Source organism: Melanerpes formicivorus, unplaced genomic scaffold (genome assembly GCF_026170545.1).
Source record: "Melanerpes formicivorus ecotype bairdi unplaced genomic scaffold, bMelFor1.0.p_v2 SCAF_43, whole genome shotgun sequence".
NCBI classification, from domain to species: domain Eukaryota; kingdom Metazoa; phylum Chordata; class Aves; order Piciformes; family Picidae; genus Melanerpes; species Melanerpes formicivorus.
The window spans coordinates 1855813-1878421 of NW_027142395.1; the positions used below are offsets into that span (position 1 = coordinate 1855813).

A 22609-nucleotide genomic window follows, 5' to 3' on the forward strand; every position below is an offset into this window, starting at 1 on the left:
CAAAGCTGGGGAGGGGTTTGGAGCACAGCCCTGTGAGGAGAGGCTGAGGGAGCTGGGGTTGCTTAGCCTGGAGAAGAGGAGGCTCAGGGGAGACCTTATTGCTGTCTACAACTACCTGAAGGGAGGTTGTAGCCAGGTGGGGGTTGGTCTCTTCTCCCAGGCAACCAGCACCAGAACAAGAGGACACAGTCTCAAGCTGCACCAGGGGAGGTTTAGGCTGGGTGTTAGGAAGAAATTCTTCAGACTGAGAGACTGGCCATTGGAATGGGCTGCCCGGGGAGGTGGTGGAGTCACCGTCACTGGAGGTGTTTAGGAAGAGACTGGATGGGGTGCTTGGTGCCATGGTTTAGTTGATGAGATGGTGTTGGATGATAGGTTGGACTCAGTGATCTCGGAGGTCTTTTCCAACCTGGTCTGGTCTGGTCTATTCTATTCTATTTCAAATTCTATTCTATTCTAATTCTACTCTACTCTACAGTTTTACCATGTTCTCTCTCTATAACAAGGTTTTTTCACATGCTATCTGTCCTAGTGGAGGTTTTAGGGAGAAACACCAATGAGAAAGATAAATCTTGACTCTGCCCACTTCCTGGCATAGCAGTATCTTCAATGTGGGTTCATAATTCCATATTCAACCTCTCATCCACCACAGACAACAGACCTTAATGCCACCATTTGAAATGTAGTCTTTAATAGCGTGAGTCGCATAAATACCACAGTAACACGTAAAAGCAAAAGGATTCTATGCCACTTGTTTTCTCACAGTATAGAAACATTGTCTTTTCACCTCAGCATACATCAATGACTCAGTGTTTGGTATAATGCCTCTGTTAAAACTTCAGTGCTTCTGATGAACTTAAGAATGTCCAATGAAGCTTGATTTTAGCATGGAGTAATACAAGACATGTTTTGTTCAAAGGCTAGTTATGGCAGAGGTTACATATTTAGCAAGTAGCAAAAGACCACAGCCTTCTTGAACTTACTGTTTGTGTTTAAAAGTGGTCAGTCAGTCAAAGCACATCTGAAAGGACTGCTCTGCTCTTTGCCTTGTTGCCTTCTCAGGATCCTGAGCTTTACTACCTCATAGTCAGTGCAGCCAAGGCTACCCCCACACTTCACATTCCCAACTCCTCTTCCTTGTTTGTAAGTATCAGGTTAAGTCTCTTCACAGAATCACAGAATTAACCAGGCTGGAAAAGACCTTTGAGATGATCAAGTCCAAGCTATCACCCAACACCATCTAATCAACTAAACCATGGCTCCAGGAACAGTGACTCCACCACCTCCCTGGGCAGCCCATGCCAATGGCTAATCACTCTCTGAAGAACTTCTTTCTAACATCCAGCCTAAACCTCCCCTGGTACACTTGAGACTGTGTCCTCTCCTTCTGTCACAGGTTGCCTGAGAGAAAAGACCAACCCCCCCCCATCTGGCTACAACCTTCCTTCAGGTCCAACAGAGTGTCTTCCTTCTTTGGCTTCACGGCTCCAGCACCTTCCCCTGGTTGAATTCATGTTTACAGAGCAGGAAGGCAGAAGAATAGAAGATCTATTTGCAATAGAGAGAACCTAAGTTTGTCTCCCATACTAAAATTTAGGCTCAGAGGCAAAACTAGCCAGATCTCAGAAAAAGATTTTCCTCACATTCAGCATCACTGTTATAGTTGGGATTTGTTTCATCGCTGTTGTTTGGGGTTTTTTTGTGGTTGGTTTGGTTGGTTGGTATTTGGGGTATTGGTTTTGTTTTGCCTTCTGGCAATCACTGAGACAGTAGAAGTGCCAGGGGAAGCTATCAGGGTCTTACAGTCCCTCACTGTGGATCCAAGTGAATGCAGGAATTTAGCCCATGAAGTTCCTCTAGCTTCAGAGCCTGCAGAGTCCAAATTATCAATATTCTTGTTGATGTTTTAGATTAATGACAAGGTAATCTTGCTTTGAAAACTTGAGGAGGGGCTGAGGGAGCTGGGGTTGCTTAGCCTGGAGAAGAGAAGGCTCAGGGGAGACCTCTCTACAACTCCCTGAAGGGAGGTTGTAGCCAGGTGGGGGTTGGTCTCTTCTCCCAAGCAACCAGCACCAGAACAAGAGGACACAGTCTCAAACTGTGCCAGGGGAGGTTTAGGCTGGATGTTAGGAAGAGGTTCTTCACAGAAAGAGAGATTGGCCATCGGAATGTGCTGCCCAGGGAGGTGGTGGAGTCACCATCACTGGAGGTGTTTAGGAAGAGACTGGATGGGGGAGCTTTGTGCCGTGGTTTGGTTGATTAGATGGTGTTGGATGACAGGTTGGACTTGATGATCTCAAAAGTCTTTTCCAACCTGGTCTGGTCTATTCTATTCTATTCTAATAATTGTGTTCAACACAGCTTTCCTGTTTTTTTACTATCTTTATGAAACAGGGGGTAAAAAAGCGCTTTATTACAAAACAAACCACTCACTGTGAATGTTGTATCACTAAGTGACTTTCAGCTCTCATAATGTAGATACCAAGCTGAAGGTATAAAAGAGTTAAATTGCTCTTTATAGAGCCTACAGGCACAAAAGATTTTTCCTAGAACAAGGTACTTCCCAGTTTTTGCTGACTCACACATAAGTTTAACCATTATAGTCGGAACAGTATAGTTCATTCAAAACCACACATGACCAGATTTCCTCACTGATGGTAGTGTAAACTGATTCAACTCAACTAAGTTTAGCCGAATACCAACTTCCACCAGATAGCAATGCAGAGGATGGAAGGATGGGGGAGGGCTACCAGGGCACGGTAACAGCAAATCTAGCCTCTACAGCTTTTCACCAAAATCTGGGCAGATTCTTCTAGTATTTTCTTTCATGCTTTCTTGCCTCTTGGCTTTACTTATACTAGCAATTATAATCCTTCACTGACTGCAGGGACACCTCGTGGTGAGGACAGGTGAAAACAGCAGGCTGCCATTCAATTAATTAAACGAAGCAGCAAAAGACTGACAGATATTTCTGATCCTTGTTATAATCAGGATTTCACAGGCAAAGGCTTCCACTCCCACTCTGCTTCTGGAACATACATTAATACATCCAGATCACAAAACACTGACATAGCAGTCTCAAGAATAAAAGACCAAGCTATCCAGTAGACCTGAACTGTCTAACAGTCCAATTATAATTAACTGCTGTCTTCCAGGGGCTACAAGAGTGGCCAATTCAACTTGATACTCAGTTGAAGAAGCAGTCTCCAGAATGGCTGTTACGGCTTTTCTCCCCTCCTCCACTGTCTAATATGTCAGCAAAACACATTTTGGTGACTCACTGCAAAATTCATTGCTAAGATTTTAAACCTTTTTAAGGCATGAATGTATATATGAATTTTTAACTGGGATTCCCTTTCTCCGCACTGCAACTACACTGTGGCACTGTCACTGCAGCACATGATCCATTACATAACAAGAATTGCATCAGCTTGCTTACCCAGTGCAGGGAACCAATGCAGACCTTGGCAGCCAGAAGAGGAACGGTGGGATCTGTAGGTCGTAGTTTAGCACACTCTCTCAGCACTGACACGGCATATGCTGACTGGAGGACGTGGAAGGGGAGAGAGAAGGAGGAGGAAATAAAATAGGAGGGGGAAAAAAAGGCCGGTTAGACAATGCTGTTTCAGAGTCCAAACAAGGTGTTTCAGTGAAATAAACACAGAAGTGCTACCAAGTAAAGAATCACGTCAGCAACAAATTAGCAACTTCATCACCCAGGCACTCCACAGGCACAGACACACGTGTGCACACAGGAACACACACTCCAGCCGCCCACCCTCCGAGGAAACATGCCAGGGACCAGGTCTGGTGAGGCACTTCACACGAAACAGTTTCCCTCCACTGTTAGCACAGTGGCTATTTTAATGCAGCCCTCCCAGTTCACCGGAATTGTGCTATAGTCTCCCTTGCACACAACCACCTTCCAGTAAGACAGAGAGTATCAACAAAAGCTCATCCTCCAGGAGGTTAATGTAGCCGCAAGCGGCGAGGCAGCCTCATCGGATCGGCGACCTCTGCGGCCATGTGGTTTTGTTCTTATTAGAGGCAATCGGAGGCTTCCCGGACACAGGGAAGCCCAAAGAGAGAGGGGAGACCTGCCACTAGCTGGCATCTTTCACATCTGTGCTTGAGAGGCTGACGTGGGCGGGGGCGTTGCCAGGGAAACCGCAGGAGATTTGAAAGCGGCAAAGCAGGCAGTGGGGAGGCTGCAGCACAGCCAGCGGTGCGTGTGGGGTCGGGCTGCAGAGTGCGGCAGTCTCAACGGTAGCCTGACAAAAACATCGGCAGCAGTCAGGCAGGCTGGATGCTGAGAAAGAGGAATTAAAAATATAATAAACAAATAAATAAATCACCATCTCAGCCAAAGTGCAATGGCCTCCACCCAGCAGAAGATGACCAGGCTCCTGACACCATCCAAAATGGAGGTGAGAACCCAGACAGAGCTCTCACAGAAGGATGTGCTGGTGCAGGTCACAGGCTACAGGGAATGCTACAGCCTCTCCCTGGTAGCAGGGGTGCTGTGCGGTGTGAGCAGGTAGGTGATCTCAGCTGCACAGCTGCAAGACAAAGTGGAAAGGCTTAGGAGTGTTAAGGAGGCTGAAACAGAGATAGACTAGTGGAGCCAGGCTCTGTCCTGCCTGCAATAGAAATGGGAGTATCTGCCACAAAGCACCAAGAGGCCCCTGTGCCATCCCTGAGGCAGGTACATTGGGAGACACATGAAGAGAGCCCCCTGCCCTCCTGCCACCAGGTTAGCAATAACATAAAAAATGAGGGAAGGTGGAAGCAGGTTCCTGCTTGGAGTTGCAGGCATCCCCTTTCCCTTCCTACACCCCCCTCCACCAATGAGTCCAGAGAAGGGCAACGAAGTTAGTGAGGGGCTTGGAACACAAGCCCTATGAGGAGAGGCTGAGGGAGCTGGGGCTGCTTAGCCTGGAGAGGAGGAGACTCAGGGGTGACCTTATTGCTCTCTGCAACTACCTGAAGGGGGCTTGTAAACAGGCAGAGGTTGGTCTCTTCTCCCAGGCAGCCAGCACCAGAACAAGAGGACACAGTCTCAGGCTGCGCCAGGGGAAGTTCAGGCCGGAGGTCAGGAGGAAGTTTTACACAGAGAGAGTGATTGCCCATTGGAATGGACTGCCCGGGGAGGTGGTGGAGTCGCCGTCACTGGAGGTGTTCAGGAGGAGACTTGACAGGGTGCTTGGTGCCATGGGTTAGTTGATTAGGTGGTGTTGGATGATAGGTTGGACGCGATGATCTTGAAGGTCTCTTCCAACCTGGTTTATTCTATTCTATTCTATTCATTTACATTTAGGCTCAGGGGAGATCTTACTGTTCTTTACAACTACCTGAAGGGAGGTTGTAGCCAGGTGGGGGTTGGTCTCTTCTCCCAGGCAACCAGCACCAGAACAAGAGGACACAGTCTCAAACTGTGCCAGGGGAGGTTTAGGCTGGATTTTAGGAAGAAGTTCTTCATAGAAAGAGAGACTGGCCATTGGAATGTGCTGCCCGGGGAGGTGGTGGAGTCACCATCACTGGAGGTGTTTAGGAAGAGACTGGATGGGGTGCTTGGTACCATGGTTTAGTTGATTAGATGGTATTGGATGACAGGTTGGACTCAATGATCCCAAAGGTCTTTTCCAACCTGGTCTGGTCTGGTCTGGTCTATTCTATTCTATTCTATTCTATTCTATTTCTCCAGCTCTAAAACATACAAGTATACAACTAGGATCCCACCAAAGGGTGGAGCAAGTAATGGCAGAGCAATACATTGTTAGGCAGGTGATGAGAGTAGCATGTTATAAAGAAAGCCCATACAACTCTTGCTGTCTATCTGATGCTAGGTTACCAGTAATGAATGATGTTTATTAACAGTTACACAGCCCTTTGGATTCAACGTTCTCTACAAACATCCTTTTTACAGCACATGTTCATTGCTGCCACGTTTCAGAAGGTTTAAAGGCAAAGGAATAAAGCTTTGATGCAAGATGCTGGTGAGAAGTTGACAGAAGGTGCCCTGCCACAGTTTCCCAGTCCAACCCTATCTGCGCCACAGGGATTTTTTGTTTCTAAATCTCCTGACTACTGAACCCTGATCCCCCACATTATCTCATCCCTGGGCTGAAGAGACAGTTTTCTTCATTCAGAATTTCTCCTTAGATGCCTCATTCCACTGAAACTCTTCCACACAGTCCCAAGACATACATAAATCTCTCACTCAGTGTTGCCTCTCAGACATGTTAGTCACAGCCTTTCTGTATTACAGGAGAGTAGCATCAGAAGCTTGCAGGGTCAAAATAAATGCCATTCCTATAAAGTCCTGGTCATCTCCTCCTGACCCCAACCCCCATGGCTTCTTCCCAGCACAGCTCTGACCGGCACTGGTGGCTGGGTCTGGTGTCTGCTTCAATCCCTCAAAGCTTGGCACTACTGCTTGAGGCTCCCACTAGCCATTCGGACTTGCCCTCTCCCACACAACACCAAAGTGAGTTGCACCTGCTGTCTCCCTTCTCCACAGAACTGAAGGTCCACTTTTTGCTAGGATATTCAAAAGCCTGTACAAGAATTTACTTGGAAGGGAGAAAGGGAAAAAGGAAAACCAGATATACAGCAGCATGGCCCATGATAGGGCAAGGATTGGTTTCATAACCAAAGATGCAAACTCTGCAACAATGGAGAGCAAACTCTCCTGCTTGAAAAGCCAGCCTGAAGAAGAGCAACAACGTGCTCTACGTTCTTCAGGCAGTTCCCACCTACCTAAACGACAGGTGTCATCAATAACAGTAAGGAAGTATTTCCTGTTTGCAATTCTAAAGCCAGAAGGAACCTTGTCTCAGGGCAAAGACCGGAATCAATAAACTTTGTGCCAGAGCTTAAACCGTTACTTCAGCCCTCTCACAAAAAGACTCGGGTAATTCAGCCCTGAGGTACAGGAAGAACCACATCACTGTACTGTGCTGTCAGGAGATGCCAGCCTCCCTCAGAATGAACCTCCCAGACACCTGGATGTTCAGAACAACCAGCATCCCAGGTTTTAGTGGCATCTAATACCTCTTTCTCACAAAAGCTAACTGCACTGCAGGAAGCTGGTATTCGCAGGAGCACTACTGGGTGTATTGGAAATGCACCCTTCCATAAGGGCCCTAGCCTGGTAAGTCAACTTCCTGCCCTCCTGCATATATTCCAGCCCCATAGGTGCTTCCAGACAAGACAATCAAAGAGCACACCAGGAAAACATGCACATTGCTGGTCAGTGTATCTGCAGCTGAATCATAGAATCCATAAGGTTGGAAGAGACCTCAAAGATCATCAAGTCCAACCTGTCACCCAACACCTCATGACTACTAAACCATGGCACCAAGTGCCATGTCCAGTCCCATCTTGAACACCTCCAGGGACAGTGACTCCACCACCTCCCTGGGCAGCCATTTCAACAACTAACACCTCTCTCTGTGAAGAGCTTTCTCCCAACTGTTGCCATCTCACCATGCAAAAGTGAACTGAAAAGGATGAGTAGGTGAAAGAATGTACACTGTCCAGTACATAAACTGAACTCAGTAGTGGTTTCTCAGCTCCTCATCAGCAGTGTGACTGAAGGACAAGCAGGAGGCACCTAGGTGCTGGTGACAGTTGCCCCATGGGACAGCACAGCCAGCACTAGCACAAGCCAGAGCAGTGAGAGGCCTGTCCTAACTTGGGCCACAACTGTAGGACCTACAGGAGTCTACACCAGAGAAGAAGTGATACAACCAGCACCCGAACAAGAGGACACAGTCTCAAGCTGTGCCAGGGGAAGTTTAGGCTGGAGGTGAGGAGAAAGTTCTTCCCAGAAAGAGTAATTTGCCATTGGAATGTGCTGCCCAGGGAGGTGGTGGAGTCACTGTCCCTGGAGGTGTTCAAGACAGGACTGGACATGGCACTTGGTGCCATGGTTCAGTAGTCATGAGGTGTTGGGTGACAGGTTGGACTTGATGATCTCTGAGGTCTTTTTCAACCTTACTGATTCTATGATTCTATGAAACTCAGCTCCTGGGCAGTTCCTCATGAATACCTCGCTCTCCCCATCTGCAGCCTGTATTGAGTAAGGATGTTCACTGGGACAAGGCAGCCCTGCAACCTCCAACAGTTACAAACCACAGAGCACTTAACATGTCTGTCCTGAGTCTGTTCAGGAGGCAACTACTAAATGCTGCAAAGCAGGAAGTCCCCTGTGCCTACCCCCAAACATCTCAAGTGTGGAGCCACTCATCACATGCTCTCAGGAGCTTCTGAATGTGGTTTGACAGAGTGAAAACTGTAGTCTCCACACTGCTTCTACAACATTTACCATATCACTTTAGAGAAGTTTAGAGTATTTGCAATAGGGACAAGAGAAAGGAGCAGAGAAGTTAGACTTAACCAAGGCCAGCCAATAAGCAGGTTATCTCTCCTGAGTGAAGCAAAAACAGCCAGAGATCAGAAGAGAAGGGAGAAAGGGGAAGAATTGTTATGGTACAGCTCTTCTTATTCTAGATATTTACCCTGTTGATTTGCTCAGAATAATCTTTTGTTTTCCTTTTTGCACCCAAAAGTGATTTATTTATATTTTTCTACTTCTCTGCTCAAAATCTGTAACTAGATTTTAAAGGCATAGCCTAAAACCACCACAAAGCCGTTCTTCCCCAGCTACATATTCAAACTCAAGAAATCTATATAATTTTTTAGCAGAAATTATACACACACATATATATATATGGTGAAAATGACAGCCAAGGGATGGAATGGAATGGAATGGACCAGGTTGGAAGAGACCTTCAATATCATCACATCCAACCTATCATCCAACACTATCTAATCAACTAAACCATGCAACCAAGCACCCTATCAAGTCTCCTCCTGAACACCTCCAGTGATGGTGACTCCACCACCTCCCTGAGCAGCCCATTCCAATGGGCAATCACACTCTCTGTGTAGAACTTCTTCCTAACCTCCAGCCTAAACCTCCCCTGGTGCAGCTTGAGACTGTGTCCTCTTAATGAATGGAATGGAAAGGAATGACAGGTGAAAGAATATCCCACTCTCACAGTGACCTAAGTCAGGGGGACTGGTATAGCATATAATATTAAGGTGTCTTAAAGGTATTCATTATGGATATTAATAGGCAGGGAACAAATATCATCCACTTTGAACTGAATACAGATGTCTTCGTTGGTAAAAATATTTAATATGAAACAGTGTTTGTGTAACACTGAAAGAATATGATAATTAAAATGTACAAACTCTTTCACTCAGTGTGGGTGGAGCAGGCAGCCAAGTGTATTGTTTGTGAGATTCACTGCAAGGCAATAATAATTAAATTTATTGGTGAGGCATGTTGTGAGAAGAGAAGTTGAACTCCAAGTAAGTGCACACTTCCTACTCATAATTCTAAGCTTGAGAGGAGCCCACATCAAAATTCAAGCCAAGGTTTGAGTTCTTTCTGTTTGGCTTTCTAATTGCTGGATTATAACAACTTCCCTGGAAACAGTTCCCAAAGATTTTGACAGAGTGAAAACCTTAGTCTCCACACTGCTTCTATAACAGTTTCAATATCACTTTAAAGAAGTTTACAGTATTTGCAGTGGAGCAGAAGACATGAAGCCTTTCTTCCCCAGCTACATATTAAAACTATATATCTCATATAATCATAGAATCAATAAGGTTGGAAAAGACCTAAAAGATCAAGTCCAACCTGTCACCCAACACTTCATGACTAACTAAACCACGGCTTCACGTGCCACATCCAATCCCTTTTTGAACACTTCCAGGGATGGTGACTCCACCACCTCCCTGGGCAGCACATTCCAATGGCAAACAACTCTCTCTGTGAAGAACTTTCTCCTCCCCTGGCACAGCTTGAGACTGTGTCCTCTTGTTCTGGTGCTGCTTGCCTGGGAGAACAGACCAACCCCCTCCTGGCTACAACCTCCCTTCAGGGAGTTGCAGAGAGCAAGAAGGTCTCCCCTGAGCCTCCTCTTCTCCAGGCTAAGCAACCCCAGCTCCCTCAGCCTCTCCTCACAGGGCTGTGCTCGAGGCTTCTCCCCACCTTTGTTGCCCTTCTCTGGATACAACCCAGCAACTCAACATCTTTCCTAAACTGAGGGGCCCAGAACTGGTGAAAATGTTAGCCAAGGAATGACAGGTGAAAGAGTATCCCACTCTCACAGTGACCTAAGTCAGGGGGACTGGTATAGCATATAATATTAAGGTGTCTTAAAGATATTCATTACAGGTATTAATAGGCAGGGAACAAATATCATCCACTTTGAATTGAATACAGATGTCTTTGGTTCCCAAAGATTTTGCCTCTGAGTGTGGTGGTTTTAGGCTATGGCTTTAAAATTCCTTTACAGATATTGAGCAGAGAAGTAGAAAAATATAAATAAATCACTCTTGGGTGTAAAAAGGAAAACAAAAGATTATTCTAAACAAATGCATTGGATAAATATCTAGAATAAGATGAGCTGTACCATAACAATCCTTTCCTTTTCTGGTCTCTGGCTGTTTTGCTTCACTCACTTGGCTTCTTTCTAGGTAAGAGGCTTTTACACCTCTCCAAACACACACAAACCTTTTAAATAGACATGGCTGAAAGAAATGGCAAGCTTGCTATCAGCTGCCCTTTATTTATGGGAGGTCTAATATAGGAGTTCTCAGCCTTTGGATCCTCATCAGGTTTAAGGAGATTCACAACCATCCTCCCTTTGTTATGACCAACAAAGCTTTAATCAGATTGTGGAGTGAAAACAATGATTTAGTGTTCAGCCCTCAAAAAAGCATGAGCTTTTGAAGAGACTTAAGAACTTCAATTACCTGAGTTGGGCACTTTCATCCTTCACATACCAACAACTTTGTTGGTTTTGCTCTGGAGATGGTGAAGGATGCAGCCCTACAGTTCCATATTTAAATCCATTATCTACAGGAAGAAGTTTTTCTTTATTCATTTCTTCCTCACTTGCATAATTGCACACAAGACAATGAGTTGCTGGAACATGTCCAGAGAAGGGCAACAAACCTCATGAAGGGTCTAGAGAACAAGTCTTATGAGGAGCTGCTGAGGCAACTGGGATTGTTTAGTCTGGAGAAAAGAAGGCTGAGGGGAGACCTCATTTCTCTCTACAACTACCTGAAAAGAGGTTGTAGTGAGGTGGGCATCAGTATCTCTTTAGCATCAGGTAACAGAATGAAAGAAAACGGCCTGAAATTGTGCAAGGGAAGGTTTAGGCTGGATAGTAGGAAAAAGTTCTTTACTGTAAGAATAGTCAGGCATTGGAATAGGTTGCCCAGGAAGGTGGTGGGGTCCCTGGAGGTGTTCAAGAAATGCACAGGCATGGCACTTTGGGACATGGTTTAGTGGCCATGATGCTCTTAGGTTGACAGTTGGATTTGATGAGGTCTTTCCCAACTGAAACAATTCTATGATTCAACAATATTTTTCTTCTGCAGAGGTCACAAACGTGTTCCACATAATTTATGAGAAGGAAATTGTGAAAGGCAGTTTCTGAGAAGCAGCAAGCAATACTGACAAAAGTCTGCTTTCTATACAGACTTCTGAAAGAGATACCACATCCAATATGGTGGAGTGAACATTTCTTGATCCACAGTGAAAAAAAACAAGCAAGGTGTGGGAAAGGAGAAGGATGGAGAGGACACCTCTCCTATAAGGGGAGTAAGAAACGGAAAAACTTCTATCCTAATACAAAGCACAACTCCCCCTCCCCACTTCATTATATAATGAAGCATACAAGCATACTCCTCAAAGATGCTTGCACATGAGCACTACAGAATGAAGAGCAATCTACAGTTAATTACCTTCCTTACTTTTCCAAAAGGCTCAAGAAATCTTGCCATCAACTACAGTAAACACACAGGTGCTGTCCAAATGAATAGAAAAGAATAGAATAGAATAGAACAGCACAGAACAACAGAATAGAACAGAATAGAATAGGTTGCAAAAGACCTCCATGATCATCGAGTCCAACCCATCATCCAACACCACCTAATCAAATAAACCATGGCACCAAGCACCCCATCCAGTCTCTTCCTAAACACCTCCAGTGATGATGACTCCACCACCTCCCCAGGCAGCCCATTCCAATGGGGAATCACTCTGTCTGTGAAGAATTTCTTCCTAACATCCAGCCTAAACCTCCCCTGGTGCAGCTTGAGACTGTGTCCTCTATGTTCTGGTGCTGGTTGCCTGGGAGAAGAGACCAACCCCCACCTGGCTACAACCTCCCTTCAGGTTGCTGTAGAGAGTAATACGGTCTCCCCTGAGCCCTCTCTTCTCCAGTCAGTTTGGCCTAAGCTTTCCACTGAACTTCTAGATTTCTGTGAACACTTCAGCATGAACATTATTCCCCCTAGACACTTACTTCTCTCAACACAGGCACCAATTCTCCCTTTTCTTGTGTTTTATTTTTAGCAAATAAGAGCACTGGAATTATTAGCCTCAAATATTTGCTTTTTTAAAGTACCTCTTAAATTCCAAGATCAACAAGCATAAAATTGTTCCTGCTAATGTGACAAACGCCCCACTTCACACTTTGTCAAGAAAGGAGAATTGAGCTTAAAGGCAATTATAGAGCCCACCTAGGTATTCTGCTCCACGGTCAGGCATCTTTAGGAATTTTGGGCTGAATGTTAGAAAGAAGTTCTTCCCAGAAAGAGTGATTGGCCATTGGAATGTGCTGCCCAGGGAGGTGGTGGAGTCAGCAAGACTGGAGGTGTTTAGGAAGAGACTGGATGGGGTGCTTGCTGCCATGGTTTAGTTGATTAGATGATGTTGGGTGATAGGTTGGACTCGATGATCTCAAAGGTCTTTTCCAACCTGGTCAATTCAATTCAATTCCAATTCTACTCCTATTCCTATTCCATTCCATCCTATCTTTGGAAACTTCAAGTTTTTGTACTGATCTACAGCACACAGGCAAACTCCCTATTAATCTTTCTTTTGCACCAGAGGAAACCAAGCTACTGAATATTCCTAAGACAGCTGACCTTTTTATCAGGATCTTTAACCAATGAATGTTCAATATTTTAACTTTCATTCCTCAGCAATGCTATTTAAGGAGCCATCTGAGCCCTCTGCTGCTCCCAAGGTTCCTGCCTTGCAAAGTGAAGCATACTCTTTTTTTGTGTGTGCTGGCTGCCTAGCAACAAGCCTAAGCTTTTGCAAGGAAACCAACAGAAGGAACAGCCTAAACCATAAAATCTGTCTGCTGTTGCTGCCGAATTGTGTATCAAATATATTTTTAACTTTCCCTCTAACCTTCTGGAAAGCTGTATGTTGGCAGTACAGGCCTGGCTGAGTCAAACTTGAAGCTCCTTGAAGCTGTTGGAGACATCTGCTTTTGCTGCACGGTTGAAATAAGGGAAAGTATTCCTTTCTTTGGGTGAAACACAGATGTATGAGCAGTGCAGGCATTAGCTTGTCGTTGTTTGGCAATGACCAGCATGTATCAGCAACTTGCAAAGGTCTCCAAAATCAGAGTTCATGTCTGTGAAAGACAGGTTTCAAAACTCTGAAAATGCCGCCAACACAAGCCCTGAGCAGGGCTGTCGTATCTCCAGCTGCTGAGCAGCCAAGGAGAGCACAAACACACTGCAAGACTGGCTCTGGGAAGAGGTGGAGCCCACTCCCTCAGAGAAACAGCTGAATGACAGATGCCAGGATGCAGATGATTATTTCCCTTTGTGTAACACTGCAAACCTCTTGAAGCATTATGTTATAAAGAAAGCCATTCAGGTAGACAAGCATGACTCTTTCTTTACTAGTTGCCTTAAAGGTGAACAAACATAAGAGATAAAAGCAGAGAGGAGCATTTTGTGTAGCTGGAAACTGTTTTACCTGCCAGGTTTCGCAGGGTCCCATGCCTGGATCTTAAATCTCTCTACTGCCAGCCTATCTTATCTGCATGGTAATTGCCTCTATGGTGTCCTCGTTAGGGGCTAGAAGGGGCTGGGGGGGAGGATCAACAAGGGTGCAGTTTCTGAAGTCATGGAATTGCTGTGCTAAAGCCTAGTGCTGTTCTGTCAACACTGGATGAGAGGAGCAATCCCACGCAGAGCTACAGGCTGGGGTCAGAGTGGCTGAAGAGCTCCCAAACAGAGAAGGACCTGGGGGTGTTGATCGACAGCCACCTGAATATGAGCCAGCAGTGTGCCCAGGTGGCCAAGAGGGCCAATGGCATCCTGGCCTGCATCAGGAATAGTGTGGCCAGCAGGAGCAGGGAAGTCATTGTGCCCCTGTACTCTGCTTTGGTTAGGCCACACCTTGAGTACTGTGCCCAGTTCTGGGCCCCTCAGTTTAGGAAGGACATCGAAACGCTTGAACATGTCCAGAGAAGGGCAGCAAGGCTGGGGAGAGGCCTTGAGCACAGCCCTATGAGGAGAGGCTGAGGGAGCTGGGATTGTTTAGCCTGGAGAAGAGGAGGCTCAGGGGTGACCTCATTGCTCTCTACAACTGCCTGAAAGGTAGTTGTAGCTGGGAAGGGGTTGGTCTCTTCTCCCAGGCAACCAGCACCAGAAGAGGGGGACACAGTCTCAAGCTGCACCAGGGGAGGTTTAGACTCGAGGTGAGGAGAAAGTTCTTCACCGAGCGAGTCATTCATCATTGGAATGTGCTGCCCAGGGAGGTGGTGGAGTCACCATCCCTGGAGACGTTCAAGAGGAGATTGGACGTGGCATGGTGCCCTGGTCTAGTCATGGGGTCTGTGTTGATAGGTTGGACTCGATGATCCTCGAGGTCTCTTCCAACCTTAGTTATACTGTGATACTGAGCTGGATAGCTGTACGCGAGGCACCCTGAAATTCATGATGGCCACCCATCAATTCCAGCACCCGGCCTCCTGAGCACAACCATTGCCCCTAGGTAACTGCTTGCAGCTCAACTGGGCTTTCACAAAAGGGTCTTCCCACGGCCACTTCAATCACTGCTGAGCCCTTTCTTTACTTAGTTTCTGTTGCACTTCATCACCTAAAGGGTGATTGGTAAGAGCAGACTATCCTCTCCTAGCTGATGCTTCAGACTGCCCTCAGATTGCCTGCATCTGTATCACTCTCCATCTCTACCCTCAAGAAAAACCCTAAAGGTTTTAATTCACTAACTATGTTGTGTTGTGGGGGGTGTTATTGGGCAGAAACATTAAATATAAGCAGGAAAACAGGTTTGTGCACTGCATACACAAATCATAAGAAACATCTACTGGATATGACAGATGAGTGTAAGACTGCTGTGAGTTCAGTGGCTCAGTTAGGGTACTCAGCACTTTTAGGCTAAGTAGAATCAGTGCTCACAGAACAATTTCACAGCTATCCTTGAAGAATCCCTCCCCTCACTACCCCTTAGGAAAACGGTACATGAAAGTCTCTAAATAAGAATCTTGTCTCTTTGGTTGATGGGTAGAAAAGAGGCATCAGTATTGCCACCTTCCTCTTAAACAGTATCACAGGTAAAAGAAGACACGATGTAGATCCACAAGGCTTTCTGAAGCACTGTCCATCAAAGCTAGTGCCCAATCCCACAATACACTCTGAGTCTCTACTCTCATAGAGTTCCAGCCACACTTCAGGATACCCATGGTGAGTCTCATGTGAGGCCTTTAGGTGCAGAAGGGGACAGAAAACTGAATAAAAAGATTACATAACTGATCCAACTGTTCCAAGGCCAGGGGAATGCCTGCAAGTGCTCAGGGATCCTGTTTCAAATCCTTTGTGCTCAAAATACATCATCCAACCGCAGATACCCTGGTAGAGCTACCCTAGTCTGCAGGAGTGCAGTGTGCTGCTAATCTCTCGCAATTTCCAGTGGAAACTGTTTAGCTGAAAAGCAGCATGTCCTGGTTTGAGGCTAGGCAGATCCTCTCTTGCCCCTGAGAGGGGCAAAAGAATGACACTCATCACACAAATGGATCGCAAAAGTGATGGGAAGTTTAACTGGAAAAGCAGTAAGTGTTGTACAGAAACTACAAGCACTGTGACAAAAGAATCCCAAAGCATTCAGAGTCCCCTACAGCACACCCAAAAGCCTCCCAACACTTCCCTTCTCCCCACTTGAGGGTAGACCTTATTGCTCTCTACAACTACCTGAAGGGAGGTTATAGCCAGGAGGGGGTTGGTCTCTTCTCCCAGGCAACCAGCACCACAACAAGAGGACACAGTCTCAAGCTGAGCCAGGGGAAGTTTAGGCTGGAGGTGAGGAGAAAGTTCTTCACAGAGAGAGTTGTTGGCCATTGGAATGTGCTGCCCAGGGAGGTGGTGGAGTCACCGTCCCTGGAGATGTTCAAGAGGGGACTGGATGCGGCACTTGAAGTCATGGTTTAGTAGTCATGAAGTGGTGGGTGACAGGTTGGACTTGATCACCTTTGAGGTCTCTTCCAACCTTATTGATTCCATTCCATTCCATTCCCATTCCATTCCCAAACCCCCCAGGGCTCTTTCTTTCCCCTACCCTCTGCTAGGCTAGTCTCAGGCTGGCCAGGTCTGAGACTGCCCTCCCCCCAACTCCTCCTGGGGCCTTGAGATACTCCCCCACCATTACTTAATAGGGAGCATCTTCCACAGGAGCAGAGAGGGAAGAAAGAGGAAGAGAAGGATTTTGCAGATGGGTTTATAGGGAGCAGGATATTATGGGTATGAAATATGCTGTTTCCTGTGTCCACCTACCGGGCTGGACCCTCGGGACACTGGAGGTGTAGCTTGTGTGGCAGAAACAGGAGGCACACAGCCTAAGCTGCCACACAGCAGTAGACACCCCAAACAGCTGTCTCTCTCAGCACTACTGTGAAGACTACCAAGTCCTCTCTACCCTGCAAGTAAGAATTTGGTCCGTACTTTCCCCGTCGGGCTGCATACGGGTCACTCCTGCAAAACCTCGACACAAGCAGATGCAATCTACTGCGCTCGTTTTACTCTGGCAGCAGAACAGCAGCTCATCTCAACGCCTGAGGACTCTGCCAGATGGCACCCGACTATCACACCACTCACCACTCAGACTCCAGCTTGTCTGTGCTTGGCAGCAGAGCCAGGAAGCTGCTATGTCCACTCAGCCTCTGGCTGTTGTAGTACCACATTGCAAAGGTTATTATCAGCACGAACAACTTAAAGCAGCTGTGAAGAGCTGAGCATTCCAGAAGAACAGGGGTGCTGCATTAGACTTATTTAAACCATTCCCTTGCCTACCCAGAACTGTACATGGTGACACAGGACACCTGTCCCAGTGTCTTTGCCATTGTCTTTGCTTTCCCTTGCCTACCCAGAACTGTACATGGTGACACAGGACACCTCTCCCAGTGTCTTTGCCATTGTCTTTGCTTTCCCTTGCCTACCCAGAACTGTACATGGTGACACAGGACACCTCTCCCAGTGTCTTTGCCATTATCTACGCTTTCCCAGCATTTCATTTAAAATTGCCTACTTGAATGTCACAGAGAATTGTAATCATTTTGTAGTCATTTAAACAACCAATGCTCTTTTTGTTCAGAAAGTCTATTGCTCAATATACATGCATTTCTAAGAATAGGTGGAAAAAACAACCAGACCACCCCATCTTTTTCATGATGCAAGTAGAGAAGCACAGGAAAGTGAAATTGGAGTCACTCCATTGTTTCCACCACTGAAGTGGATAGAAGACATCCAGGAAAGCTATGCTTCTCTGAGCTTTTTAATTCACTGTTTTGTGAGGCCCTAAGGCCTTGCTTCCTCTGCAAGAACTCCCTAAAGTTACATACCTGCTTTTGTAAAGACACATGCTTTTTAGAACATGTAAACTCAAGCCTACCTACAGTAATATGCCTAGATGGTGGACTTGATATTCAGACTGATTACTTGTGAAAAATGCAGTTACCATTTGGCAATGTTTTGCCAAACACCAGGAAAGAGAAGAGTTTGAAATTTAGCTTGATTGACTCAATCTGAGGATGAGTATGTGTGGTGGGTTGAAGTTTCTCCCCCAGTATTAACTTTGCCAGACCAACTCAGTTAGAAGCAAATGAAGCTGTATTTATAAGCAAAAGCTACACTCTACACTGGAATACAATGAATGTGTACAAAATATACAGGAGTTACAATGTGATACAGATATTTATAATTAGCAAACAACAGGAAACGCCCCTGGTCAGAGACCAGGGAAGCCGTTCCACTGTGCCCTTCCACCCCCCTGGTCAGGAGAGAATGAGGAGCAGAGAGAAAGCAGTGGGTTAGACTTAACTAAACAGCTCAGCCAAGGCCAGCCAAGGCCAGCCAAAGCAGGTTAATCTCTCCTGAGCAAATCAAAAACAGCAGAGATCAGAAGAGAAGAAAGAGAATTCTTATGGTACAGCCTGTCTTATTCCAGATGTTTAACCAATGGATTTGATTAGAATAATCTTTTGTTTTCCTTTTCACATTTTTCTACTTTTCTGCCTGAAATCTGTAACTCAATTTTAACAGCATAGCCTAAAACCCACCACAAGATGCAGAAGTAACAAATGCAGTGAAGAGTAGAGAGCAGGACAGAATTTTGCAGCACTTTTAACAAGGTCACAGTTTGCAAATCCTAAAAATACCTTTTGGTTTGGTTTAAATAAATAAATAGAGAGAGAGAGCCCAAAGTTCCCAGCATTTACACATTGACAAAAGTGCTCCTGTCACACTCCGGATTTACGAGCACGATTTGCTGTACGGCAGAAGAAGCAACACTGGCGGATGTGGCATTTCATTACCAAGAGATGAGATTAGGAGTTGGCTGTGACTGAGACAGGTGAAAACAGATCTTTTACATGTAAAAGCTCAAGGATAGTTTGCATTCTGCAGTCTAGACAGACCACACTTTTCTCTCATCAGTTCTTTCTGCTACACTGGAGCACTTACTTTTAAATGAACTCTGTCAAGCTGTGAAGCAGTAGAACAATGTATGCCACATCTCCCCATTAACAGGATGACGCATTGCAGAGCATACGACAGCAATCCTCAGGGAATGCTTTGGGATTAGAAGCGAAATACTGCACAGATGGGACTGTTGGGTAAGGGAATTCCCTCTGTCCCATAAAAGGCTTAAAACATTTAGAGCTTTTACATCAACAGGCAAGATTAAGCCATTTTGCCTTGTAAATATTTAAAGCAGAGGCAAAAAGACATGACATCCCTGAAAATATGAAAATATAGGACAGTTATAGGACAGTATCTTCTAGGGAAGGTGAAGAGGTATGTAAACACATAAGAACAAGGACATGTGAATTGTTAGGAGAATAGAATAGAATTAACCAGGTTGGAAAAGACCTTCGAGATCGAGTCCAACCTATCATCCAACACCATCTCATCAACTAAACCATGGCACCAAGCACCACATCCAGTCTCTTCCTAAACACCTCCAGGGACGGTGACTCCACCACCTCCCTGGGCAGCACATTCCAATGGCAAACAACGCTTTCTGTGAAGAATTTTCTCCTCACCTCCAGCCTAAAATTCCCCTGGCACAGCTTGAGACTGTGTCCTCTTGTTCTGGTGCTGGCCACCGGGGAGCAAAGACCATCCCCCACTTGGCTATAACCTCCCTTCAGGGAGTTGTAGACAGCAAGAAGGTCTCCTCTGAGCCTCCTCTTCTCCAGGCTGAGCAACCCCAGCTCCCTCAGCCTCTCCTCATAGGGCTGTGCTCCAAACCCCTCCCCAGCTTTGTTGCCCTTCTCTGGACACCTTCCAGCAACTTAACATCTTTCCTAAACTGAGGGGCCCAGAACTGGACACAGGACTCAAGCTGTGGCCTAACCAGAATTTCCCCTCTGTCCCATATTAACCTAAGACCAACCCACAACCATTCTTTGGATACACTCACTCTCTCAACCATCAGCTGTTAAAAACTAGATATGCTTTCCTGCTCCAGGTTACTGGAGCTACATGACTGTCTGCTGTTGAGAAATAGGTTGCACAATCCCTAGGTCACAGACAAGTCTTGTGTTTATGGGAAGACACTGTGCCTTTCCATCATAGCCTATCTAGTCATTGTTGCCCTCAGTATCAAGAGATCAGGTAGCTGGAGGATTTGCAAATGCAGAGGGCAGCAATGTGCTAACTCCAGCTGAATGCCAAGGGAAGTTGCACCTGACTGCAAACTCCCCCACCTGATATATGCCAGTACAAGGTATTAGCACTATGGCAACAAGTTTATTGTTTAAGGCTTCCAACAGTAGCTTCGGATTTCCCTCCACGACTGAGTCTGGCCATGATTTCATATTCACAACTGGCTTTTATAAATGAAATTTTGAATTCTTACAGAATCTGTGAGACTCTATCTCACTAAACATCTCCTTTCAGCTCCCTGACGACCTAATATGCTTTGTCAAAAATTCTGACATCTCCTTTTGATTACAACAGATCTGGCGGACTTAGCGGGTAACTGTGGAACCCCAGAACAGGGTCGGAGTTCTCAAGGTTCAACAACATATACCCTTGGTGCCTCACAGTGAAACCAACTTTGGTGCCCTTCTCTGGACACCTTCCAGCAAGTCAACATCTTTCCTAAACTGAGGGGCCTCAGTCCTCAAGGTGTGGCCTAACCAGTGCAGTGTACAGGGGCAGAAGGACTTCCCTTGTTCCTGCTGGCCACACTGTTCCTGATGCAGGCCAGGATGCCATTGGCCCTCCTGGCTGCCTGGGCACACTGCAGGCTCATGTGCAGCCTACCATCAACCAGCACCCATAGGTCCCTCTCTACCTGGCTGCTCTCCAGCCACTCTGACCCCAGCCTGTAGCACTGCATGGGGTTGTTGTGGCCAATGTGCAGAACCCGGCACTTGGATGTGTTCAATCTCATGCCCTTGGACTCTGCCCATCTCTCCAGCCTGGCAAGGTCCCTCTGCAGAGCCTCTCTACCCTCTAGCAGATCAACTCCTGCCCCCAGCTTGGTGTCATCAGCAAATTTACTGATGATGGACTCAATGCCCTCATCCAGATCATCAATACAGATGTTAAAGAGCACAGGGCCCAGCACTGATCCCTGGGGCACACCACTACTGACTGGCTGCCAGCTGGATGTGGCACCATTCACCACCACTCTCTGGGCTCAGCCCTCCAGCCAGTTCCTAACCCAGCACAGAGTGCTGCTGTCCAAGCCATGGTCTGATAGCTTGGCCAGCAGTCTGCTGTGGGGGATGGTGTCAAAGGCCTTGCTGAAGTCCAGGTAGACTCCATTTGCTTATGCTCACAAATGTGAAGGAATCCCTTTCAGGCCTCTTCCAAGATTTGCTGCCACTTATACATCATATTATGATGTATGCTGTGTAAAAGCATGCCACTGTATATTTAACTTCCACTTCCACATCAAAACTTTTGTTTCCAACTCAGCTTATAGCCATTCCAGGCCAGCAGGAATTATCATTTTGGCAGATATCTGCTATTTGGTGGTCTCTGTCCAGCTCCACATGGATTCCCCAGCACTTCACGGGCATGCAGCATTGAACCATATGAAGTGGCTATTTTCATACAGCATCAATTTGCTCATGACTCCTAAAGGTTTAGATTTTGTACCATCCATATCTCCTGAAGTAAATCTACTCTTTTAAAACTAATGGCAGACTGCTGCCTCTGCCTGCCTTTTGCAATCAGACCTCAGTCATCTCAGTGGTTAATTGGTAACAGTTTTTGACAACTACTACACTTATTACAAAAAAAAAAAAAACAGAAAAAAGCTATAGCATATGCCCATGCAAACATTCACACATCATTTCTTCTTCTACAGCATCTTTTGCATCAAGCACTTAAAAAAAATATTAATCCTTGTAGGCTCTCTTTGGAAAAGTATCAACATTTCCTTCATCCAATGGAGAAACCATAGCTTAAAGAGAGTTTTAAGTCAACTGCCCAAAGGCACAGTGAGTTGATGACAGCTTTAGACATCAGCATCTTTCTCAAACTTAGCAGAGAATGGATAGCTGCATGATGCTTTTTAGTTCACAGCCATGCACAAAATCAGTTTTCTCTTTGATAATGAGAAGGAAACACCAGAGGTAAAGAACAGTTACTCAATATCAAATGCGCACAATTGATTGCAAAGAGCAGAATCCATAAGGAGAGCACTGTCCTTCCACCCAGCTGCCTGATGGATCAGTGCTGGGCCCCATCCTCTTTAATATCTTCATTGATGATCTGGATGAGGGGATTGAGTCAGTCATCAGCAAATTTGCAGATGACACCAAGTTGGGAGCAGATGTTGTTCTGTTAGAGGGCAGAAGGGCTCTGCAGAGGGACCTCAACAGGCTGGACAGATGGGCAGAGTCCAACGTAATGGCATTCAACAAATTCAAGTGCTGGGTGCTGCACTTTGGCCACGGCAACCCCAGGCAGAACTACAGGCTGGGGTCAGAGTGGATGGAGAGCTCCCAAAAAGAAAGGGACCTGGGGGTACTGATTGACAGCTGCCTAAACATGAACCAGCAGTGTGCCCAGGTGGCCAAGAAGGCCAAAGGCATCCTGGCCTGCATCAGAAATAGTGTGGCCAGCAGGAGCAGAGAAGTCATTGTGCCCCTGTACTCTGCACTGGTTAGGCCACACCTGGAGTCCTGTGTCCAGTTCTGGGCCCCTCAGTTCAAGAAGGACATCTAGACACTTGAACGTG

General features: G+C 46.1%; 1 protein-coding gene across 1 annotated transcript in view; it reads right to left on the reverse strand.

Annotated features, from left to right (window-relative positions):
• TTC7A (tetratricopeptide repeat domain 7A) overlaps nt 1–22609 on the reverse strand; it is a 142778-nt gene that overhangs the window by 61800 nt on the left and 58369 nt on the right. Inside the window, exon 11 of the mRNA XM_068158827.1 lies at nt 3440–3544. Within this exon, the coding sequence (XP_068014928.1) occupies nt 3440–3544 (105 nt within the window). The remainder of the gene's footprint in view (nt 1–3439; nt 3545–22609) is intronic.